The 26920-nt window shown below is 37.4% G+C and overlaps 1 protein-coding gene and 1 long non-coding RNA gene across 3 annotated transcripts in view; one reads left to right on the forward strand and one right to left on the reverse strand.

Moving 5' to 3' along the window:
- Positions 1-1959: 1959 nt before the first annotated feature.
- Positions 1960-19929, reverse strand: TMEM184C (transmembrane protein 184C). Of its 2 annotated transcripts, XM_058193944.1 has the most exons (10): positions 19529-19928; positions 16835-16965; positions 16706-16742; positions 15170-15375; positions 8847-8921; positions 7369-7462; positions 6667-6779; positions 5848-5947; positions 3537-3708; positions 1960-3424 (listed from the first exon to the last, which is right to left on the reverse strand). In XM_058193944.1, exons 1-10 carry the CDS (start codon positions 19643-19645, stop codon positions 3156-3158), a joined length of 1314 nt encoding a protein of 437 aa, XP_058049927.1. In that variant the 5' UTR covers positions 19646-19928; the 3' UTR covers positions 1960-3155. The 2 variants fall into 2 exon arrangements, with proteins under 2 accessions (XP_058049927.1, XP_058049928.1); XM_058193945.1 differs by lacking the exon at positions 8847-8921 and having other exon boundaries at positions 19529-19929.
- Positions 19930-20044: 115 nt separating this feature from the next.
- Positions 20045-26920, forward strand: part of LOC131203568 (uncharacterized) — a 32824-nt gene continuing 25948 nt past the window's right edge. Inside the window, exons 1-2 of the long non-coding RNA XR_009156420.1 lie at positions 20045-20165; positions 21389-21550. This is a non-coding gene — a long non-coding RNA (uncharacterized LOC131203568). The remainder of the gene's footprint in view (positions 20166-21388; positions 21551-26920) is intronic.

Consider the following 26920-nt stretch of genomic DNA (forward strand, 5'->3'; position numbering starts at 1 on the left):
ATCAATAGCCAGTAACAATACGTAGAACCCAGCAGAATTACAAGGGTCAACACCCTAAACTGCTGGCACTCCCTCTCTGTAGGTCGAGATCACCTGCCCCGAGCTAAAAATCTCTCAAGCCATGTAGCCTGAACCGGCCACTTCAGGCTAAATCAGGCCTCTTTTCCTTTCTTTTTCTTCTCCTTCTTCTTCTTCTTCTTCTTTTTTTTGGTAATGTTTTGTTTTGTTTTTGCCCTGGCACCAAGCGTCTCAGGCTCAGGGCCCCTCACACCACTTTCCAAAGGCCGATGCTGTGTTGGAGGGCCGAGAACCGAGCCCTATGACAGCCTCTTTTCTCTCCATTCATTTCAATTATTTTTTATATATATATATATATATATATATATATATATATATATATATATATATATATATATATATATATATATATATATATATATATATATATATATATATATTATATATATATAATTTTATTTCATTCATGTATTTATTTTCATGTTTATTTTCCATATATATATATATGCAAGGCCAGCCAGCCCTCAAAATGGCTGCCGTACCGGCTAGCCCAGGGTGGCTTCCAACATGGCGCTCAAGTCCTTCGTCCTTCCTGCGCCATCCCACACAATTAGTGGATATTCCAGGGCCGTGATAGCTCCGGCTGTAAGAAGCCTGTTATTAGAACACAGCAGCCTGCAATTACTGCAGGTTCAAGCCCGGCCCGAAGTTGACTCACCCTTCCATCCTTCATAAGGTAGGTAAAATGAGGATCCAGATTGTTGGGGGGGGCAATAAGTTGACTTTGTAAATATACAAATAGAATGAGACTATTGCCTTATACACTGTAAGCCGCCCTGAGTCTTCGGAGAAGGGCGGGATATAAATGTAAATAAAAAGACAAAAAATCCCCCTATACTCACAATTGTGAGCCAAAAAGAGTAAAACAAACAAAATTGAGGCCATTCTACTCCCAGGCCTCCTCCCATGTCTCTGAGTCTCCCCACGAAAGGGCAACCACTCGATTTGAATCTCCCTCACACTCTCCACCAGATGCTCCAAAAACCAATCAAGAATACAGCAGCGGCGGCGCCAATGGCAACTGCCCCCCCCCGCTGCTATCCATTGCCCGATTCAGCAAGTTAAAATGGAGACAAAAAAGGAAACTGTCCTTCCGACTCCAAATAATTGTGGTGCTACTGTGTGCAGCTCCCCAGCAAATCCCCAGCTGATTGCCATGCACAAACACACTAATGATCCCTCAGCAAAGGAATCCCATGTAATTAAAGGCATCTAACACCTAGATAAACATAACTCAATTTACTCACTCAGCTGCTGCAATTCCAAAGAGAATCCAAAGAAATCAGCACAAATCCAAAAATCAAACTCCAACTCCAGCCAAAATGGAAACACACATGAACAAACCCAGAAAGATCCTCACAAGCTCAGGACTGAGTTGAAAATGGGAGCGTCTGCAAAGGGGGCGTCTCTCCAAGTTTCAACCCAGTCCATAGAGCCAGTCTGGAGTCACGAGTTCTCATACAGGAAAAACCAAAGTTACCAGGAACCAGCCTGAAAGGAAAAAGAAATACAAGGGGAACAAAAGAAAAAACCATAATATACAGTAGAATGCAAAGAGAAAAAAAGGATACTAAGAAATTACCCAGAAAATAGCCTATATCAATATCTCCATATTGCAGAACAGATGGATTGAAAATTAAGAGCACAGGCATGCATTTTTACCCATTTCTTACATATTAATATTCAATTATAAAGTGGCAGCAGAGTAATATAAGTAAAGTAATGTAAGACGCTATTAAGAATAATTTATTGGGTTTTTTTACAGCCTGGTGTCAAGGACATTCTGATCCTTCACTAGAACCAACACGGTTTTTCTATTTTATTAATGGACAGAGCAAGAGAGAATTATTTTCCTCAACGTTAGAAGAATGTGACACAAAATTTAAATAAAAGTTTATTTACTTATATACAGTATGAGACAATAAGTACATACTTTTTGCCTCTTTAATCAATTTCACTTAAGGACACAATGAGGTTGAACAAAATATGTAGTTCAGTAAACAAGGCCAAGTAATTAGAAACATACTACTGTAGTACTGTAAAATACCTGCAGCATGAGTTCACTGTACCTATTTCAAGATCAATTAAGAAAACCTCATGTTTGAATATTAAAACAATTGAGCTCTTGAAAGTGCTATTTCAAAAATACAGTTCTTGGTGCAAATTTTTATGTGTGTAACATAGCAAGCATGCAAAACATGTATAAACATGATTAAAAAAAGATTATGAAAAAACTTAAAGCCCATATTGATTTATTACATCCATATATTTTACAACTGTGTAATTATTTGTTTTTGCCTAGACAAGTATCTTTCACTTCATAGTGCTAACTAGAATGTTTTTAAACTCATTCAGTAGTGTATAATATACACTTAATACAATCTTAATAAAGATTTCAGATCAATGTTTTTCAAGCTTGGAAACTTTTAAGAAGTGTGGACTTCAATTCCCATAATACCCCAGTTGAATTATGGGAGTTGAAGTCAACAATCTTAAAGTTGCTAAGCTTGAAAACACTGTTAAATTATTCAATCTACAAGGCCAACCCAAACAAATTAGCTTTACTTTAATATATGCTGATCATGCCTTTTTTTAAAAGAACAATTTCAAGACACTAGTCCTAGTAAAGTCTTTAAATATTAGCTCTGCAAAGATTCTGGTATATTTAAATTAATTAAAAGGGTGAATGAAAAAATTAGAATTTGAATCCTATTTAAAACCTGTCCCCATCTCAAATCTCAACATGTGCTGTCATTTACTGTAAGAATTCTATGCCAGTGAGTTGTTTTCAATCATATACATTATGTGTTCCCTGTTATTTTCTTTCAATATTCAAATTCAATATTTATGTACTATATTATAGCACTAAAAATATGTTCTTTATGCATGGTTAACTTCATCAAATAACAAATGCATATTTTACTTTAGTTGAGAGAGTAAAAGTAAAGCCCAACCACCTGTCTTATTTTAGTATTTCTTCAATAAATAACTCTACTGTAGAAAATGTACTTCCAAAGTAAGAGTAGCAGATAGTAAGTAATGTCTAAGAAAGGCCCCTAAGATATTTTAGCAGAGCTTTAAATTTTATCTATACGCTTATTTGGTTGAACAGAAAAATCCTCATTCTCTTCTACAGAATTACACAAATCAGCAGCTATAGGGTCAGAAGGCATTGTTGGAGTCATAGTATGTCCAAATCCTTGGTAGTGACCCACAGGTGACGATGGTACCGAAGCAGCAGCAGAAATTGGGTCTTGGCTGGATGTTGACAACAAACTTGTATGTTCATTTTGTTCCTGATCCTCACCAAAAAACATTTTCCTTGGCTGACCAAATACCGTCCTTCCTAAAGACAAGAAATTTTAAACATTGCCGTTAATTAAACCCGATAAAAGTTTAAAATATTAACTTATATTTAATAATTATTTGCTAAAGATATATTTTCATTTTTTGCTTACCAACATTGCGAACTTGTTCTGTTACATCTGCTCTGATATCTGAAATATCCCACATTGCAAGAAATGAATCAAAGCATGATCCTTCTTCAGCTTCTTGCACATAAGGCTTGTAGGTAAAACTGTAATGATGAGCAATTGCAGCAAAGAACATTTCAACACAGATGATAAAATCCTAAGCAAAGAAAAAATAATTTTATTCCTATTCACTCCATAATTAAGCAACTTCAAATTGTAAGAATTTCTACTTTAATGACCATTATAATGTAAAATATTTTTAGAATGTCATGCTTTTCACCAATTATAATCAGTTGAAAAAACAATTTTAAGGACTAGCAATGGTATGAGGTCATGACCAATCATAATTCTGCCACTATTGTTTCTTAAGGGGGTTTCTAACCAAAATTCTAACCTCATAAAGAACTCACGTTAGTGGAGAATCCAATGTCTAGTTCTCCTTTTAGAGCTATAAACTTGTTCCTACTCAGAACTGAGAAGCCATCAGTTCTTGATTTTGGGTATGCCATCCCATGGGCAATAATGTAACACCCAATAAATATTGCAAATCATGATGCTACACTCTGTACATGGGATAATCTTGAATACAGACCAGAAGTTTCATTCATTGCAGAATACAACTAGTTGACTGTTGAATGAATATATGCATGGAAACAAATAATACTGGTTCTAGAGCACTGCAATAGATGTCTATCATCTGCCAGGCCCAGTTTAAAATGTCAGCATGAATCGATAAAAGCTGCATGGTTTATGACCCATATACTTATAAAATTGTCCTTCCCATACACTAATATCAATCAGCTGCAGATGTTATATTAACTACTGATCAATAGAAAACATTACATGACCAGGTTTGTCATTATTAAAGCATCTTGAGATACTGCTGTAAACTCACAGGAATGCTGAGGCATATTTTAAAATTTTTGAGGGAAACATAGCAATAATGGACACCATATCTACTACCAGCTCAAATAAGATCAGAGATTTATCTAATGTTATGGTTAGGGTGAAAAAAATTAGTAAGACACTTAACACTGCCATGATCCAAGAAAATTTAGAAACTTCAGCTTTATTGGGACAGGTGTAGATATTAAATCCTATTAAAGGACTGAATATAAAATATATAGATTGTATGATACTGTAGGAAGTTAGCATTCACTCCTCTCCTAGAAGAATGAAATATTTTAGAAAATATTAAAAAGGGCAGAATATTATATTTCCCTGGATGAGAAATGGAGAAAAATGTTTTAAGGACAAAGCAGCTCCCTGCAGCTTCCTGCTTCCCCCCACCTTTGTTAATGGGTCAGAGACAGAAACTCATTCTCCCCATCTTTGTCAATGGGACCATCATCTGCAACACAATAGGACCCATCTAGCAACAGAAACTCACCACATGGCACCTGGAAACATTACATCAGCCAGCAAGGCTAGCTAAGACCGCCACCCCTGGGAGTCTGACAACCAATCAGGATACTGTTCCTGTGCCCTGGGAAGTTCAAAGCTAAGAGAGAGCATAAAGCCAGGGTGCACTCAGCATCTCAGCCCTTTTCTGTTTAGGAACTCAAACCATATGAACCTGACCACCATTAAACCGTCTTTTCAAGCAGTCCCCATGTTTCCAGTGTCTTTTTCCCCACTTGGAACTGAACCCAGATGGACGTTTCTTCCAACAATGCCTACACTTTAGAATCCTAAGTAAGGCTGAAAACATTCATGTATTGCCTCTTACTAATCCATAGCTAAGATAACAGAGCATCGTCATTACCAGGTTCTGAATAGAAGCACAGTCAAGCCTTTCAGTTCAGCTGTTCTTTTATAACAGCAATCCTCTAAAGGAGATTGGGCTGAACATGATGGCCCAAAGTCCTTGGACAAATAATTCCCTCAACACTGTCAAACTATTTACTAAATCTGCACTACTATTAATCTTCTCATAGTTCCCATCACCAATCTCTTTCCACTTATGACTGTATGACTGTAACTTTGTTGCTGGCAATCCTTATGATTTATATTGATATATTGACCATCATTTGTGTTGTAAATGTTGTACCTTGATGAACGTATCTTTTCTTTTATGTACACTGAGAGCATATGCACCAAGACAAATTCCTTGTGTGTCCAATCACACTTGGCCAATAAAAAAATTCAATTCTATTCTATTCTATTCTATGAAATAGCAGGCTATAACTGCAAATTTCAAAAAAATTTACATCCTTATGCTAAGCTCTGTTATGTAGGAGAGCTTATGCAGCACAAGGGAACAAAAGATGATGAATAAAAAGCTGGTTTAACTTACCTGCAGACCAGTCGCTACAGCTTCAACACTCTGCCATTCCCATGTGTGCTTTTCAGAGATAACACCAACTTTCACTAATATTGCAATAAGTACAGCTTGCCTGTTTTAAAAGGATGAAATTATCATATAATTTGGTTATCACATATAAAATTATATTGCCCATATAAATAAATTATGGCATGACACAGTACGTAATATATTTTCAAATGGAAAAATGAATGCATATAATAAAGTTTGAAATACTATAATCATAAACCAGCAGTGAAAAGAAAGAACTAGGATTCGTAGTCATTTGGTCCAAATAGATATAGAGAATGTGCATTCACCAAAATAAATGAAAAAAGAAAAAAAAATAAGTTTAATTACACTGCCCAAAAACTGTGGAGCTTGCATATTAACATAATTTCATCATGAAATCGAAATCTGCACATTGAAAAAAATAATTTTGTCTTTTAAAAAAACTTGGATACTAACACATTGCTAAGCAAAATTATAGAAAAAAACTACTTACAGATGTATTGTAGAGTGTTATACTGCTCCACATTTTCTCAAAGAACTCCAAATTTAAATGATATAGGTTAAAACTGAAATTTAGTGTGAGATAAGTTGAAACTGATACAAATAAATGGTATTTACTTATGTCAATTTCAATTTATCTCACAATAAATTGGCATTCTTTGACAAAAAATGGAGTGGTATTAGTATTTTTGACCCTATCTGTACTGCAAATAAGTTAGGTGTCTACTTATAGTTTAGTTTATATAATAGACCTTACCAAACAAATTCTTGTTTGGTTAAAGATTTTAACATTTCACTTACCAGAAGGAAACAAAAACCACCATCTTCACACACAGAAATTTTCCTACAGGTCTGATTGGGTTCAGTTCTTCCCGCAGTACTTTATAAAATAACACAAGGCAATACATGGCAAACTAAAACAGAGGGGTAACAATGCTTATCTGCTTATTATAACAATGCTTATTTCAACATTTGGACTGTTTTTATTCTTTATATCAACATTTCAGAATTTATTAGGCCAATATATTGTATCTATGTTCTATGGCATATCAATAGAAGGACCACTACCTTATTCTTGCATGAATTATTATTTTTAAAACTTTATATTTCTTTTTCAATAAATAGAAAACTTCAAACATGTATCATAACATTTATTCTAGATAAACTAATCTAATTCTTCTATAAATATACCGTATGCAAGAGAGACTAAATGCTATTCTACACACAACAGTATAAGATAATTCAAAATGATCAAATATTATTGCTGTTGATCTTTCATAAATCTCTCATTTGTATGCAATTCCACCAACATTTAATACCATGAAATTAAATATCATGGCATGCTAGATCTTTTTTCTAGATTTATCTGTTAAGAAAATACTGTACATAAGACTTTCTGCATTTTTTCAGGTAATTTTCTTATCAAGAATCTGAATTTAAAATAAAAGGCAAAATCATTATTTAATCTTACTATAAATAGAATATCAAAGTTTCACTACTTACAAGCTGGGATATATTGTTGATAAATACCAGGTACGTCCAGGCATTTTTGAAGCTAAAATTTCCTTCATCATAAACACCAATCAATTCACAGATTCTGAAAGATTCAGTACAAATTATTGCAGAGAATTATTGCATGGAGTACAGCTGCAATAGAGTTAGTCTTGGAGATTCATCACCATTTATGATAAATAAATTCTAAACAAATGAGAGAGAACAAGATATTAAATACTTTAATTCCTTAATAACTGTATTGAAACCAACAGAGTTAAACAGAGAGAAAAGTTAATGGTGAAGTTCCACATATGAAGAAGAGATGCAAAACCCATCTTTACTACACGCGGGATCCAAATGTAGGATAAAAATTAAGAACTGTTCCTAAATCTCAAAGCAAATACAGTGGATATAAAAATGTCTAACTCCAAAAGTTATGTTTGATGCAAAAACAACACTATGATCAAAAGTAGATCATATCTACAGTGAAGCATGGTGATGGCAACATTATGCTTTGGTCCTGTTTTTCCTCAGTGGAATTGGGACTGTGGTTAACATGGACGGCGTTATGAGCAGTTCCAATTATCAGTCAATTTTGACACAAAACCTTTATGTCTCTGCTAAAATGCTGAAGATGAAGAGGAATTTTGCCTTTCAACACAATGACCCAAAGCATGCCTCCAAATCAATAAAAGAATGGCTTCACCAGAAGATCAAAGTTTTGGAATGACCCAGCCAGATTCTGTACCTGAATCCAACTGAAAACTGGGGGAACCTAAAGAGGGCTGTGTACAGGAGGTGCCCTAATAATTTGATAGATTTGAAGTGCTTTTGCCATGGAAAAGTGGGAAAAGATTCCCAAGGCAAAATATGCCATGCTGATAGGCTCCTACGCAAAAAGACTTAATGCTGTAATAAAATCAAAAGGTGCTTCAACAAAGTGCTTAAGGGTATGCACACTTATGCAACCAACATTATTGTATATTTTTATTGTTATCTTTCCTCCTAAAAGATTCATGGTCTTCTGGTTTTGAGCCCAATATCTTAACCACTGTACCAAACCAGTTCTCAAAAATGTTTTTAAGTAAAAATACACCGGTCAGTCCTAGAAAAGATCAACCCTGATTACTTTTTAGAAGGCCAGATCCTGAAGATGGAACTCAAATACTTTGGCCACTTAATGAAAAGGAAGAACTCACTGGAGAAAAGCCTAATGGTGGGAATGACTGAGGACAAAAGAAGAAGGGGACGGCAGAGAATGAGGTAGCTGGATGGAGTCACTTAAGCAGTCGGCACAAAATCTCATACATTTTGGCAACTGTAAGTTTTAATATTAAAAAGGATCTTACAGTATCTAATTTATCTGCGTAGCTCTGCATCATGTTAACAATCTTGGTTTTACAACTCTAAGATCTAAGTTACAAGTATAGCAGGAGAGAACACTAAATTCTAATACCAAAACATTTCTTGTACTATTTTATACTTACAAAGCAGTAATAGTAGTGAATGGTCTGACCACTGTGTATTGTAAAACACCAAGCTTACACCTAAACAACAATACCCTACAGAAAAAGCACAGAAAGAACTTAAGAAGTTAAGCAATATAAGCAACAATATTCCACTGTAAGCAACAATTCTAGTTAGAATATGGCAACAACCTGTAGGATTGGAAGGCAAGGACTAGAGCAGTGGCTCTCAATCTTTTCTTCACCATGGACTCCCTTTAAATATCTTTTGTAGCCACGGACCATGGTCACTGATCCCGCAAGACTTAAGATTTAAAATAGAATGCCTTCAAGCCTCCATGCGCCCCCCCCTTCCCCCACCCCATGACACTGCAGGCCCCCAGGGCTCCATGGACCATAGATTGTGAACCACTGGACTAGAGAAAGAGATCAATATAATAAAATAAAAAAATAATAAAAATATCAAAACAGATAGCAACAACAATCAAAATTATACACTGTTTTTAAAATCAGACTATACTTAAAATAATGTTAGTATTCTTTGCTGAATTTTTATTCATGTTTAGCTCCATTCAAGTTAACAAGATCCAATCACTAAAATAATCAGTTCAGAACATTTTCCCATCTCAGAAATATGTTACCTATCAAAAGCCTAATTATTACATTCTCAGCCATTTATATAATCATGAAATAAACGGTTCTTCCAATAATTAGCCATTCTAATTAACAGCAAGCACTTGTTAACTAGTCACTGATGTTCTCAGTCTATTTTTCTAATATTTTCTCCAATATATTTTTGCCTTCTTGCAGACCCACAATATAAAAGGATTATACATCAGTATGTAGTCCATCTTCATCAATATATAGACACATTTTCTCCCAAAATAGTATGCTTTATTTTCATGAAACATTTATGATATATTTAGAACTATTCCTACTCTAGCTATTTTGAGTATTACTGGCTTCATTCACAAAATAAGCTAATGACAGTTCATGTTAACAAAAAGGAGACAAACTCATATTCTAGCATGGAAATTATTTATTGGTGAATGCCATGTAAGACAATGAGTATGTGCTAACATTTCACCAGCCATGGTAGAATCAAAAAGCAATATTATGCTTTAAAATATAAGACCATTGACACTATTTTCCCTAATACAAAGGCGGGGTGGAGAATCATACAATTAGCTTGGAGAACGTCAGCATCCTGCTATGATATAAAAGATATATCTACAGAAGTATCTGTAGGGACAATATATATTAATACGTATATAAGTAATTTAGATCAGGATAAAGACTGTGAACAGTTATTTACATGTTTGTTAATGACCAATTTTAACTGTAGTGATGGCTCCATAACTGATATTATAAATATAAAGGAATGGCTAAGTTCTGTTCGGAAACTATTTCACCTGGCAATTATTTCAGCAAACTACAATACGGTTTTATATAAACTAATCCACAAGTAGATGTACAGTATATAAACCATTGTTATAAACCACTATCATGGTTAAGCTCTTCTCCTTCCCATCAACTGTACACTGGATTTAGCATGTAAATTATAGCTTCTATTAGGTTTTCCACCTAAGATGGCGCCGACGAAGGCTGCCTCGGTGAAATGCTCTCTAATTGTTTCTTTATTTCTAATTGTTCTCTGTGACTCACTACGGATTTCCTACTCACGAGACCATCTGCTAAAAATTAAGGAACATTTCTTTAAGGAGCAGCTTTCTTTAATCTCACCCCCGCCTGTCTTTACAAACACGGAGGAGATTCTAACACAGGAGGAGGCAATTCCCACGGAGCCATGGATTACTAAAAAAACCAAACGACGGAAACGAAGGAAACGAGGTAAAAGATCTGGGATCTTAATCAAGCTAAGAACTCGCACTAAAACTCCTCTGCCTTCAATTTTCCTAACAAATATACGCTCACTTGCAAATAAGATGGATGAAATACTCCTCTTAAACAAATACTATTCTGATTTTCGCAATTCAGCAGTCCTATGCTTCTCTGAAACCTGGTTAAATGAATCAATTGAAAATAGCAGCCTGAACATTCCAGGATTTCAAATTGAACGATCAGACAGGATTCCAGAAACATCTGGTAAAAGAAAGGAGGAGGCTTATGCCTATATATTAATTCAACCTGGTGTCAAGATTTTAACATAATTTACAAATTCTGTGACAACAATTTAGAGACTCTAATTATCAACTGCAAACCTTACTATTCGCCTCGTGAATTTTCCTCATTTCTTCTAATTGCTGTTTATGTCCCACCACAAGCCTGTGTAAACGAGGCATTACGAACTCTAGCTGACCAAATCATGGAGGCTGAAGCCAAACACCCTGATTCACTGGCCATTGTTTTGGGAGATCTAAACAAGGCAAACTTAAGGAAAGAACTACCAAAATACTTTCAGCATGTCAATTGTCCCACCAGAGGCAAGAATACTCTAGACCACTGCTACACAACACTAAAAGATGCCTATCGGTCTTTACCACGTGCAGCTGTAGGACACTCTGATCATTGCATGATTCACCTTGTACCTGCTTACAGGCAAAGACTTAAAGCCATAAAACCAATAATTAAATCAGTGAAAACCTGGACGGAGGAATCAGAATTAAAGCTACAGGCATGTTTTGACTGCACTGATTGGAATATTTTAAAGATACCTCTGCAGACCTGGATGAACTCACAGATACTGTAACATCATATGTCAGCTTCTGTGAAGACCTATGTGTACCTACAAGGAACTTGCGAATACACAGTAATAACAAACCTTGGTTTACACCTAAACTTAAGCAGCTACGACATTCCAAAGAGGAAGCCTACAGAAAAGGTGATAAAATGCTGTACAATCAGGCCAGAAATGCACTAACAAGGGAGATAAGAGCAGCAAAAGAAGCTACTCTGAAAAGCTAAAGAATCAATTTTCAGCAAATGAACCAGCAAACATGTGGAAAACTCTTAAAATATCACCGGCTATGGCAAACCTCCTTCCCAGGCTGAAGGTAATCAACAACTGGCAGATGACCTGAATGAGTTTTACTGCAGGTTTGAAAGGAAACTACAGCCACCTATCTCCACAACCCCATCTCAGACACACCAACAACAGCCAAGCCTCCTACAACTGACCCCATTTCATTGGGTTCACAACCCTAGTGATCACAGAAAAGGAAGTGCAGGACCTATTTCACAGACAAAAGCCAGGAAAAGCTCCAGGCCCAGACAAGATAACTCCTTCTTGCTTAAAAGTCTGTGCTGACCAATTGGCCCCCATCTTCACCCATATTTTCAATAAATCACTAGAGATGTGCTATGTTCCTTCTTGCTTCAAACGCCTACCATCATCCCAGTGCCAAGAAGCCCACCATCAAGGAACTGAATGACTACAGACCAGTTGCTCTAACATCTGTAGTCATGAAAACCTTTGAAAGGCTAGTGCTTTCCTACCTGAAAACCATCACGAATCCGCTTTTAGACCCCTTGCAATTTGCATACCGAGCAAATAGATCAACAGATGATGCTGTTAATATGGCTCTGCACTACATCCTACAACATCTTGAGTCTCCAAAGACCTATGCAAGGGTCCTTTTGTAGACTTTAGTTCAGCATTCAATACCATCATTCCAGACATTCTTCTAACTAAGCTAAACCAGCTACAGGTACCGGAACAGACTTGTAAGTGGATCACAAGCTTCCTAACAAACAGGAAGCAGCAGGTGAAGCTAAGCAAGATCACATCAAATACCTGTACAATTAGCACAGGGCCCCCCCAAGGCTGTGTGCTCTCCCCACTTCTCTTCTCTCTGTATACCAATGACTGCATCTCCAATGATCCATTTGTTAAGCTACTGAAGTTCGCAGATGACACAACAGTGATTGGTCTCATTCGAGACAATGACGAATCCGCATATAGACGAGAGGTCGAACGACTAGCCTTGTGGTGCAACCAAAACAATCTGGAACTGAACACACTCAAAACCGTAGAAATGGTGGTAGATTTTAGGAATAACCCTTCCATACTTCCACCTCTCACAATACTTGACAACACAGTATCAACAGTAGAAACCTTCAAATTTCTGGGTTCTATCATATCGCAAGATCTCAAATGGACAGCTAACATCAAAACATCATTGAAAAAGGACAACAAAGAATGTTCTTTCTGCGCCAACTCAGTAAGCTCAAACTGCCCAAGGAGCTGCTGATCCAATTCTACAGAGGAATTATTGAGTCTGTCATTTGCACCTCTATAACTGTCTGGTTCGGTTCTGCAACCCAACAAGAAAAACACAGACTTCAGAGGATAATTAGAACTGCAGAAAAAATAATTGCTACCAACTTGCCTTCCATTGAGGACCTGTATACTGCACGAATCAAGAAGAGGGCCGTGAAAATATTTGCAGATCCCTCGCATCCTGGACATAAACTGTTTCAACTCCTACCCTCAAAACGACGCTATAGAGCACTGCACACCAGAACAACTAGACACAAGAACAGTTTTTTCCCGAAGGCCATCACTCTGCTAAACAAATAATTCCCTCAACACTGTCAGACTATTTACTGAATCTGCACTACTATTAATCGTTTCATAGTTCCCATCACCAATCTCTTTCCACTTATGACTGTATGACTATAACTTGTTGCTGGCAATCCTTATGATTTATATTGATATATTGATCATCAATTGTGTTGTAAATGTTGTACCTTGATGAACGTATCTTTTCTTTTATGTACACTGAGAGCATATGCACCAAGACAAATTCCTTGTGTGTCCAATCACACTTGGCCAATAAAATTCTATTCTATTCTATTCTATTCTATTCTATTCTATTCTATTCTATTCTATTAGAATTGCATGTTTTGTTAAAACTTGAAAGATATTCTTAGTTAACAAACTAGAAGAGTACAGTAGGGTCTATTAAAAATAGGAACCCAATATAGAAACTTACTTAGATATAACAGAAACCTCTAACTTAATGTAAGATAGTATCTTTTCACTAAGCTAGCATGAAACAAGAAGAACTGAATTGGGAACAGATCAGAAATAAACTAGCAGAAAAAAATTCCCAGAATGTAAAATAATTTCCAGACACTTCAAGTTTTTTTACCATAGAAGGCAGTTAAAGGACACAATGATGCACTCAACTCAAGAACACATTTTTTTTCTCCAGGATTTTTTAGTTTATTGATTTACTATTCCAAGAAAGAGAAAGAAGGGAAAAGAACAGCCAGGAGAAGGAAGGGGCAATACAAAGAAAAGTCAAAAGGAAAAAATAAAACAAAAACATAGTTTTGCTACATATAGAAACCATTCACTTCCTAAAGTACATCGTTAAACCTTGACCACAGAGGATAAAGAGAACAGCAATCCAGACTGTAAATCTATGGTTGTACTGACTTTCCAATATTAAAGTGTATTCTATTCTGCTGCTGCTTGTACACAATATATGCATAATTCTTGATATAGTACCATAGTAAGTTCCAAGCTTTTGATTTATGATTCAAAAGTGTAATCATATCTTAAAGCACACTTTACAGATGGAATATTAGGATTGTTCCAGAGGTCTTGCAAATAACCAATAGGCATATTAGCAATTTTTAAGTGTTTATTTTAAAAAAATACCATTCACAATAATTCAGAACAAATTCCAGTATGGATAGTGTTCAGGAATTTTATATGTTGCTAAATTTTATGGGAAAGGCTAATAAGAATAAAGTACAGCAAGAATATCTCAATTGCTATTGTCTATACAGCCAATATTTCATCTGTTATTTCATATTCAATTAAAAAGACTCCAGTTTCCTTGGAAAATGGCTTGCTATGGCATCAAAATATTTAAACAGCAAACACAGGGAGAAAATTCTGCTTATTCCATTCCTTCTCATAGGCAAGTTTAACTGTCATTGAAAGGGTATATTGCTTTTTCACTCTAGCTTTACTGTACAATATTAGAAGACAATTGCCCCACAGCCTTTTTATATAAATGGACAGAAATGTCTGCATAAGCAGTTATGAATCTAAGTATAAGTAATATAGCATCTTGAAATAATACTTAACTCTATAATAGCAAAATCAATGGAACCAGATTGCACTAAAAGTCTTTAAAGATTTCTGTTACTAAAGTAGTCCCGGGAAAAAGCAAACAGAATATAAATTACTGAAAAATCAATACTTGTCTAAATTATTTAGAACAATAAAGTGTGTTATTTAAATATTTTCTTGAAATCTGGTTTCTTAACAACTCAAAAGAAGGGAAATATTTTAATGTATTAGTATTATAGGCAATTTCTAGTACAAAATGTGAAAACAAACAGAAAAAATATACTTAGGCACTTACTCTCCCATAGCCCATGGTGGACAGCAACACAGTGGTGGCAGATGTCGCTGCTGATCTTTGGCTTCTATGATTAACACCAAATTTGGATACCGGTTGATAAGGTAATTTGAAAGAAATACCATGAAGTTATAGATCACATATGCTTCATAGCATTCTCTACAAGTATCCACATATATTGCAATGTTGGGATATTTCAGCGCTATCCACTAATAAGAAAAAAGAACAATCAATGAAACAATAATACTAAAAATAATTTAACATTGAAATTCCATCGTAAATATATCTCAATACTGCAGATAAACATTTAATAAAAAAAACCTTTACAAATAGTTTTCAAATATAGTATCAAACATAAGCAACAAAAGGTCAAGAGTTCATTACCCAACAAGAAAAACACAGACTTCAGAGGATAATTAGAACTGCAGAAAAAATAATTGCTACCAACTTGCCTTCCATTGAGGACCTGTATACTGCACGAATCAAGAAGAGGGCCGTGAAAATATTTGCAGATCCCTCGCATCCTGGACATAAACTGTTTCAACTCCTACCCTCAAAACGACGCTATAGAGCACTGCACACCAGAACAACTAGACACAAGAACAGTTTTTTCCCGAAGGCCATCACTCTGCTAAACAAATAATTCCCTCAACACTGTCAGACTATTTACTGAATCTGCACTACTATTAATCGTTTCATAGCTCCCATCACCAATCTCTTTCCACTTATGACTGTATGACTGTAACTTTGTTGCTGGCAATCCTTATGATTTATATTGATATATTGATCATCAATTGTGTTGTAAATGTTGTACCTTGATGAACGTATCTTTTCTTTTATGTACACTGAGAGCATATGCACCAAGACAAATTCCTTGTGTGTCCAATCACACTTGGCCAATAAAATTCTATTCTATCCTGAGATATGCACATTTATTCTTCGTTGCATAACTTATGTTTCCCTAATATTCTATACCAGTGATGACTAATCTGTTCCAGACCAAGTGGCCAAAGTGTGTGCAGGTGTGCATGAATGTGTGCGAGCCCAAACCCCCAAAATGTAATGTGCACGCAGCCTCCGCACACGCACGCAACCTCCGCACACGCACCCCGCTACACTTGCACGCACGACCCACCCTGCATATGCTCCCCTGCACATGCTTCACCCCCTGCATGCGCATGCGCACCCCCATACATCCTGCCCTCTGCACATGTGTGCCAAAGACCCGACAACCAGCTGGCTGGTGGGAGGTATGCGCGCATGCGTGGCAGAGCTGAACAGGACGACGGCTTGCATGCCCACAGAGAGGGCGCTGTGTACCACCTGTGGCACGTGTACAATAGATTTGCTATCACAGTTCTATACTTACAAGCAATTCATCTATGCACATAACTGACACGTCTGTTACATTTTTACAAAAAGTAAAATTTTTGTAAACATTAGAATTTGTTTTATAAAACATAAAAATATCAGAACATGAAAAATTGCTATTATTACGGAAAATAACAGGGCAACCTGAGAGAAAAGTAAAGCACTTACACTGTCTAAACTGTAAATTGGCACCATCCATAGAATTCTGGAACAATAAAAACATGTTATAAGACTTTAATTTAAAGTGTCTGGATTACTCTGAAAGCATAACCAGCTATCACACTTGCAGGAACTTACCTTATTATTGGTTTCTGTAATTCTGGTTGAGTATAATGAACTAAATGTTGTAATATCCCCCAAAGAGATATCGGTATTGTCATCAATAAAAAGATACCAGCAATAAACCAAGCTTTAGTATGAACTCCAACCTTTAAAAAACAGACATACACATGCATTAAAAGGACAGCATAGGAACATTGATAGATTAAAAAACAATGGTCCTACATTGATAAAGCAGTCTGTAATCTTATCAGTACTCTCTGAAATAGTCTGTTTTTAATAGACAAAATATGCATTACAAATGTCATTTCTTTGCAAATTGTATTAAAATAGATTTAAATATACATAAATATAAAAACTGCAATATTTACAATTACATCCAAATATCTACAAGAACTATTTTCCATTAAGTTGTAAGTCGCCCACAATGTAATTCACAGCATAGCACATTTCTCTACTTCTATATTAATATTTCTAGCAGTACATCATCTAGTAGGCCTACTACTATATACAGAATATATGATACAGTATGCACAATAAATATTGCCTCCGATTGCCAGTAAAGCTTGAAAAGAAAAGGTATGATGCAAGCAAATGGGGAATATGATATAGCTGGAAGATAAAACATTATAGTAAATGTTTTTAAGTGTTCTCTGGTTTTCATTTTACATTGAAGAATTCCTTATATTATATGAACAATTCCAATTACATAAAGCAGAAATACTTTAACAAGTTTCTTCATGCACAACTTTATGACAGATCTAAAAAAACAAAGGAGCATTAAAGAAGCATTCAAGAAAAGATCTTGATTTTGAATAAATTAATTACTTCAAGTCCAGGATGGTAGTAAAGCATTCTGTATCAATACAAACTCTGAAAGTTATAAGCCATCCATAGATATGAAATGTATTTCCAGGTATTTGTTTCCCATGGCATAAATAGGAATAAATACAAAGCAGAAAAGACAGAAATATGTGGTGGGCAGTTATAAATGTGTGTGGCTGTGGGTGTTTTGATTTTATTAATGAATCAACTGCTACTCAACCTAAATAAGCAATGATGAATAGCTGCAGGGAAAGTTGTCTTTCATATACCTAAATATTTTTCATCTGGGAAAGATAATTATCAGGTAGTGCCTAGAGTTGGGACTGGTAATATGTAGTTATCTAGATTTTTTTTGAATTCTCATGAGACTAATCACCGTGGTTAATGGTGAGAGATGCAAGTTTGTGGTCGGATGTTCTGAATTCTCAAGATAAAATGTGAACAATATATGAAACACAATGTACCTGCGATCATGACAGTTACTAGAGAAGTATGTTTTATGTTTTTTCCCTAATTCTCAGTAATGTAAATATATGAAAAATGGCATTTTTGCTTTGGAAGAACTTTAGCTTTCTCTGTTTTTTTAAAAAATTTCATCAGTTTTCCCAATAGCTCCAAAGAAAGTATATAAAGAATTGTCCCCTTTGTAGAACATTGTGTTCAGCAAAACCGGCTTGATACAGAATCAGTCCACTATGATGGATGTCTTATGCCTTACAGTTTCACCCCCCAAATCCCAAGTCTTAAAAATGAAAAATGTAACTTTTGCCATGCACTCAAGGCATTTCAGCCTTGTTGCAAAACTACAGTCTACTTTAACGAACGTTTAAGTTTTAGATAAAAGTCTTTCTAGCCAGAATTAAACATCACAATGTCCAATCTATTACTGAACAGTAGCATCACTGTTATTAAGAAATGTGCAGCTTCCAGCTTTCTAAATCATATACCATACCAAAACAATGACTAAAGCAGTGGTTCCCAACCAGTGTGCCGCGGCACTAAGGGGTGCCGTGAGATCTTTTGAGGGTGCCGGGAACTTTTGAGCTACGGAGATTTTAAATATCTATTTCCTTATAAGGGTGCCGGGAACTTTTGAAAGGCTTTCCAAGGGTGCCTCAAACAAGAAAAGGTTGTGCCTCAAACAAGAAAAGGTTGGGAACCACTGGACTAAAGCATAGCCAAGACACTTTGATGTTATCTGTGCCATCAGGATTTTTGCTGCCCTGTCTGGTTAACCCTAAACAACCGTCTCCCACACTTTGGTTCCTGAATGTTTTAAGAGTTAGGATCTGTCAGACCGGATATGTGTGCAAGTGGAGCAGCTTGCTAAAGTTTTTTAGGATTGTGTTAATGTCCCTGTGAACATGACAGTAACTAGAGAAGTACGTTTTATGTTTTTTTCCTCACTTCTCAGTCACGTAAACATTCCCAAACAAGTTCCCCAACAGGGACATCAGAAAACCCAGGATTTAAAACACCCCTTTCCCCCGCGGGGAAACTGTCTCCCAGACACACACACACCCATCCCTTCAGATGGCCGGAATAGGATGGTCGTTAATTCCAGGTGGGGCGTTACGCTCCTATCAAGCCTGGAAGACGCCAGATGCGGGACAGCTCCCGTCACTACCGTATTGCGCACTTCGGGAAGTTACTGGATTAGGGGTGGAGAGGCGGGCACGGCCGGGAGGAGGGAGCTCCCCTTCCCCGCCGAAGTCCCGGAAGACCAGCCGTTGCAGAGGCAACAGGGAAAGGCAGGCCGTCGTTTCTCCCCCTCGCAGGGGCAGAGCTGACTCATCCCCCCCCCGGCAGCGCTCGGCGCAGAAGAGTGTGTGGGTGGGGGGAAGCAGAGGGTCCCCTCCCCCGACCTGGCGCCCTCTTCCCACGCACCTCCAGCTTCTGCAGCTCCCAGACGCAGAGCGGCACGGCCACCAGCAACCCCACCAGGTACACCGTGGCCACCAGCGGCCGGATCCAGCGCCGCCAGTTGCCGCAGGTGCAGGGCATGATGATGCTTGCTCAACCTCCCCTCTCCGGGGCGGGAGGGAAAGAGGGAAGCCGCCTGCCCTCAACGCCACCTCGAGACCGGCCGCCGGGTTAAGAACTGGCCAAGAGGGCCACGCAGGTGCATCGCCTCAGGCTGCCTCCGCCCTTCCGCCGCCATCCGCCGCTCGCCTTCTGCCCCGCGCGAACAAAAGCAGGCCGCCCTGCCTTCCACTCCCCGCGCTCTCCCCGCAGTAGAAAGTAGCGCGGGGCTGCTCCCGCCCCCACCAGCCGATCGGCGTCAAAGAAAACAGCGCGCAGCAGCACTTCCGGCTCCTTGGAATAAACAACCCTCCCCCCTGACCGCAGCCTGGGTGTCATTGGATGAGGCTCGCGGGGGGGTGTCACGTGGCGGTCACGTGGTCTCCCTTGGCGTCCCTTACAGAACGTGGTTCCGTGGTTGGTAGTAGAATAGCGGGGCTAATGGAGACTTTTCCTGAAAGTTGATTCCCACCTATAACAATAGTTCTTACTGCTTGGTCCGGTAAATGCAAGAGCTTTACCCTTTTTCTTTTATTATAATAGTGCAAGGGATTGATGCAATAACTTCACAGTTTAATCAGTCCGCAATGAATGAATATTGTTTAGGATGTGACATATTCTTCTAAGTCAGAGGTCTTCAATCTTGGCAGCTTTAAGACTTTGGACTTCAGCTCCCAGCTGGAGAATTCTGGGAGTTGAAGTCTACAAGTCTTAAAGCTGCCAAGTTTGGGGACCCCCTGTTTTAAGTACTTTTCTCTATCTCTTTCTAACTTGGTCTGCCTTACCCGGCCTTCTCTTGTCTCTTCAGGAATCCCATCACTTACATGCCTCCCCAAATTTCCCAGTCTTTCCTTTTCCCTATTCCCTCTCCCATCATGCAGTAAATTGGTTTTGTGATTCAGTCTTCATGAATGCTGTCTATATGACCAAGCTATCCAAATGTACTTCTTTTGTAGGCTTTGTGTTCAGTCAGCACACATTCATGCCTGATTCTTTTTACTTATTTATTTATTTTATCATAACAATATACATAAGCAATGCACAAAAAGATTATATAGTATATAAACATATATGAGGAAATATAAGGAAGTATAAGCATATATATATATATAAGAAAAAAAACAATAGAACAGGAACGGTAGGCACGTTTGTGCTCTTATGCTCGCCCCTTATAGTCCTTTTAGGAATGGGGTGAGGTCAATAGTAGATAGTTTTTGGTTAAAACTTTTGGAATTATGAGAAGAGACCACAGAGTCAGGTTCTGGCTCTTCTTGCTTGTTATACATAAGTATACTTTTCTACTTAAGTTATACTTTTTAATTACATCCAGCTTTTTATTTTTCCTGACATTCCAAATTCACTTCCATATAAAAAGAGGAGAAATGTGTTCATTAGTCCCAAGAAATAACTATGCTATCCTTGTATGCCATTTGTAACTCTTGAAATTATCTTCTACCAAAGCACATAAATTCACTTACTTCCTCTTTTTTCCCACCATTTATATGCAACTTGTTTAGTAAATGTTAGAAAATCTTTTCAGCATAATACAGTTAATGTTTTCTGTAGATATTTGTGTTTTTAATCAACAAATGAGTATCCGCTATATACAAAAATATACAAAATATATATACTCTAACCCTTAGCCAACAAATCTCTAACATCACAAGCATTTCTTAAATATATATCCATTTATATATTAAACATGATGTATATCTTTATACTTAGACATACTCTACTTCAGGGGTGAAATCTACTTACCTTCCTTACCGGTTCGGAAGTGCACATGCCACACGTCACATCTGCATGCAGACTTTCTGAGCATGTGCAAAACACCCGGGCGTGTGGGCGGAGCTTCACTCCACCACCGCTACCAGATCACCAGATCAGGTCAGAACCAGGAGCATTTCACTCCTGCTCTACTTCCATGTTAAATTAATCTTATTATATTACAATCAGCTTTCAGCACTAATATTTTATAATTCAAGCCTATTTACTTTTCCACATCTTTAATTTAAAAATAAACAATAACCTTTCTTATATTCATTTTCCAATAACCTGCTAAAGAGCAAAATTCTATTCTGAACTTTCCATGCTGTACTGCACTTCCCAAATTTTGCACATTATTGCTTTTGATCAGTATTGTGTGTTGAACTAATTAATTCCTGTTTAATTTAGTTGACTTTTCATTAGTATACTATTATTTTTATTTATTTTATTAAATTTTTATACCGCCCTTCTCCCGAAGGACTCAGGGCGGTGTACAGCCGGAATAAAATACAAAATATATACAATTAAAAGAAATTAAAATAAACTATTACTAAACGGCCGGTAATTTAAAAGATTTAAAAATTTAAAATATTACTAAAACCCCAATTTAAAATCAACTATTTATGCCAGTCCTTCTTGAATGAATAAATATGTTTTTAGCTCACGACGAAAGGTCCGAAGATCAGGCACTTGACGTAAGCCAGGGGGGAGTTCGTTCCAGAGCGTCGGTGCTCCCACAGAGAAGGCCCTACTCCTGGGGGCCGCCAGCCGACATTGTTTGGCGGACGGCACCCTGAGAAGGCCCTCTCTGTGAGAGTGTACGGGTCGATGGGAGGCATAAGGTAACAGCAGGCGGTCTCGTAATTACCCGGGTCCTAAGCCATGGAGCGCTTTAAAGATGGTAACCAGGATCTTGAAGCGCACCCGAAAGACTACAGGAAGCCAGTGCAGACTACGGAGCAGTGGTGTTACATGGGAGCCACGAGCGGCTCCCATTACCACTCGCGCAGCTGCATTCTGGACTAACTGCAGCCTCCGGGGGCACCTCAAGGGCAGCCCCATGTAGAGAGCATTGCAATAATCCAGCCGAGACGTAACCAGAGTGTGAGTGACTGTGCATAAGGCCTCCCGGTCAAGGAAGGGACGCAACTGGCGAACCAAGCAAACTTGGTAAAAGGCCCTCCTGGTGACGGCCGCCAGATGTTCATCAAAGGACAGCCGACCATCCAGGAGGACGCCCAAGTTGCGAACCACCTCCTTTGGGGCCACTAACTCGCCCCCAACAGTCAGCTGCGGGAGCAGCTGACTGTACCGGGGTGCCGGCATCCACAGCCACTCCGTCTTGGAGGGATTGAGCTTGAGTCTGTTTCTCCCCATCCAGACCCGTACGGCTTCCAGGCACCGGGACAGCACTTCGACCGCTTCGTTGGGGTGGTCCGGGGTGGAAAAGTACAGCTGAGTATCATCAGCGTGATAGGTGAACAGTAATGGATTTTTCCAGTAATTAGATAAATAATGGTCTTTATACACACATTAAACAAGTCACAAAAATCATTACATGCTAAACAAATAATTCCTTCAACACTTATCAAACTATTTACTAAATCTGCACTACTATTAATCTTCTCATTGTTCCCATCACCAATCTCCTTCCACTTATGACTGTATGACTGTAACTTTGTTGCTGGCAATCCTTATGATTTATATTGATATATTGACCATCAATTGTGTTGTAAATGTTGTACCTTGATTAACGTATCTTTTCTTTTATGCACACTGAGAGCATATGCACCAAGACAAATTCCTTGTGTGTCCAATCACACTTGGCCAATAAAAAATTCTATTCTATTCTACATAAACACACAAAATATTCTAACATTCCTTTACTAGCAACTTTAGCAGGCTTTGTGGATTTTTCAAATTAACTATTTGGGAATTTTCCAATCTGATTGGAACTGTGGTGGAAAGTTGTATTTTGTTGTTATCCTTTGAATTTGTCTGAGCCCATAGAGCAAGGACCTGTTATGTTCCTTACTGCTTTTAACAGTATGTGTGATCTGTTGAAGTTTCTGAAACATAAGACATTTAAGAAGCATGCTCCACAGACAAAGGCATTTGATATCTAACTGCTGTTGGAGAAATATTGATTGGAAAGTGAGCTTTGGAAAAAATTGTCCTTGACAATTTTGGACTCATTAGTGAACTGGTGCTGCTGTTGCAGAGATAGTGATTGGTTCTAAGTATCAGATTGCCTATCTTTCCTTGATGCAACCTTCACAGCCATAATCCTATTTTTGTTTTCTTTCAGCTTTGAGTGGAATGAGTGTTGGTTTTAGTGAGATTAAAAAAAAGACACAGAGATTCCTTCACTCTTACTTTTTAAATCAGCATCTCCCAAATAATATTTCTCCCCATACCCTCCACATGTCATATTTGCTTATTTGGTAGATTTTATTATTCAAATTTATTTTGGTAGCCGTTCACCAGTATGCTCTTAACCACTTCCTCTTCTGTGTAGCTGAAACATCTGAAATTGTTTGGAGGTTTTATTTGTTACAAAATGCACAGAAATCAAATCATTTCAGCGTTTGTTTTTGTCAAAGCACAACTGATCTGAAATAGAACTCCCAAGAGGTAAAGTTTTCCTTGAATGGAGAAACAAATCTCATTTTTCATTTTATGTACACTTCTAGTTTATAGCAGTCATTTCAATTTAATATTATATTATATACTAATCATTTCCATATCTCTCTCTCCTTGTTAGTGCATTTCTGGCCTGATTGTACAGCATTTTATCACCTTTTCTGTAGGCTTCCTCTTTGGAATGTCGTAGCTGCTTAAGTTTAGGTGTAAACCAAGGTTTGTTATTACTGTGTATTCGCAAGTTCCTTGTAGGTACACATAGGTCTTCACAGAAGCTGACATATGATGTTACAGTATCTGTGAGTTCATCCAGGTCTGCAGAGGTATCTTTAAAATATTCCAATCAGTGCAGTCAAAACATGCCTGTAGCTTTAATTCTGATTCCTCCGTCCAGGTTTTCACTGATTTAATTATTGGTTTTATGGCTTTAAGTCTTTGCCTGTAAGCAGGTACAAGGTGAATCATGCAATGATCAGAGTGTCCTACAGCTGCACGTGGTAAAGACCGATAGGCATCTTTTAGTGTTGTGTAGCAGTGGTCTAGAGTATTCTTGCCTCTGGTGGGACAATTGACATGCTGAAAGTATTTTGGTAGTTCTTTCCTTAAGTTTGCCTTGTTTAGATCTCCCAAAACAATGGCCAGTGAATCAGGGTGTTTGGCTTCAGCCTCCATGATTTGGTCAGCTAGAGTTCGTAATGCCTCGTTTACACAGGCTTGTGGTGGGACATAAACAGCAATTAGAAGAAATGAGGAAAATTCACGAGGCGAATAGTAAGGTTTGCAGTTGATAATTAGAGTCTCTAAATTGTTGTCACAGAATTTGTAAATTATGTTAAAATCTTGACACCAGGTTGAATTAATATATAGGCATAAGCCTCCTCCTTTCTTTTACCAGATGTTTCTGGAATCCTGTCTGATCGTTCAATTTGAAATCCTGGAATGTTCAGGCTGCTATTTTCAATTGATTCATTTAACCAGGTTTCAGAGAAGCATAGGACTGCTGAATTGCGAAAATCAGAATAGTATTTGTTTAAGAGGAGTATTTCATCCATCTTATTTGCAAGTGAGCGATATTTGTTAGGAAAATTGAAGGCAGAGGAGTTTTAGTGCGAGTTCTTAGCTTGATTAAGATCCCAGATCTTTTACCTCGTTTCCTTCGTTTCCGTCGTTTGGTTTTAGTAATCCATGGCTCGTGGAATTGCCTCCTCCTGTGTTAGAATCTCCTCCGTGTTTGTAAAGACAGGCGGGGGTGAGATTAAAGAAAGCTGCTCCTTAAAGAAATGTTCCTTAATTTTTAGCAGATGGTCTCGTGAGTAGGAAATCCGTAGTGAGTCACAGAGAATAATTAGAAATAAAGAAACAATTAGAGAGCATTTCACCGGGCGCCATCTTAGGTCTTAGGTTTCTACATAAACACACGAAATATTCTAACATTCCTTTACTAGCAACTTTAGCAGGCTTTGTGGATTTTTCAAATTAACTATTTGGGAATTTTCCAATCTGATTGGAACTGTGGTAGAAAGTTGTATTTTGTTGTTATCCTTTGAATTTGTCTGAGCCCATAGAGCAAGGACCTGTTATGTTCCTTACTGCTTTTAACAGTATGTGTGATCTGTTGAAGTTTCTGAAACGAAAGACATTTAAGAAGCATGCTCCACAGACAAAGGCATTTGATATCTAACTGCTGTTGGAGAAATATTGATTGGAAAGTGAGCTTTGGAAAAAATTGTCCTTGACAATTTTGGACTCATTAGTGAACTGGTGCTGCTGTTGCAGAGATAGTGATTGGTTCTAAGTATCAGATTGCCTATCTTTCCTTGATGCAACCTCCACAGCCATAATCCTATTTTTGTTTTCTTTCAGCTTTGAGTGGAATGAGTGTTGGTTTTAGTGAGATTAAAAAAAAGACACAGAGATTCCTTCACTCTTACTTTTTAAATCAGCATCTCCCAAATAATATTTCTCCCCATACCCTCCACATGTCATATTTGCTTATTTGGTAGATTTTATTATTCAAATTTATTTTGGTAGCCGTTCACCAGTATGCTCTTAACCACTTCCTCTTCTGTGTAGCTGAAACATCTGAAATTGTTTGGAGGTTTTATTTGTTACAAAATGCACAGAAATCAAATCATTTCAGCGTTTGTTTTTGTCAAAGCACAACTGATCTGAAATAGAACTCCCAAGAGGTAAAGTTTTCCTTGAATGGAGAAACAAATCTCATTTTTCATTTTATGTACACTTCTAGTTTATAGCAGTCATTTCAATTTAATATTATATTATATACTAATCATTTCCATATCTCTCTCTCCTTGTTTCAATTTTATCCAAATCATGTCATCACTTTTAATCTTAAATTCATTCATTTTGATCAATGGTCCTTTTAACCTACTTCCGAAACTTGTTTTTAATCTCCATCAAAATTGTTCTGTGTTTTCTCTTCCTCTTTTAATCTCAGTTTTTGCAACTGTTTATTAATATTAGTATTAAGTAATAATATTGTGAGATATTGTGTGTAGGATGGGAAGATAATAGAAGGGAAATTGGTCATAAATAAATCAAAAAAGCAATTGGCAACTCAGTTCAAAGTTGGGCTTTCAATTGGGCTTTCAATTGGGCTTTCAATTGGGCTTTCAATTGGGCTTTCAATTGGGCTTTCAATTGGGCTTTCAATTGGGCTTTCAATTGGGCTTTCAATTGGGCTTTCAATTGGGCTTTCAATTGGGCTTTCAATTGGGCTTTCAATTGGGCTTTCAATTGGGCTTTCAATTGGGCTTTCAATTGGGCTTTCAATTGGGCTTTCAATTGGGCTTTCAATTGGGCTTTCAATTGGGCTTTCAATTGGGC

The sequence above is a fragment of the Ahaetulla prasina genome, chromosome 8, assembly GCF_028640845.1.
Source record: "Ahaetulla prasina isolate Xishuangbanna chromosome 8, ASM2864084v1, whole genome shotgun sequence".
Classification (NCBI taxonomy): Eukaryota; Metazoa; Chordata; class Lepidosauria; order Squamata; family Colubridae; genus Ahaetulla; species Ahaetulla prasina.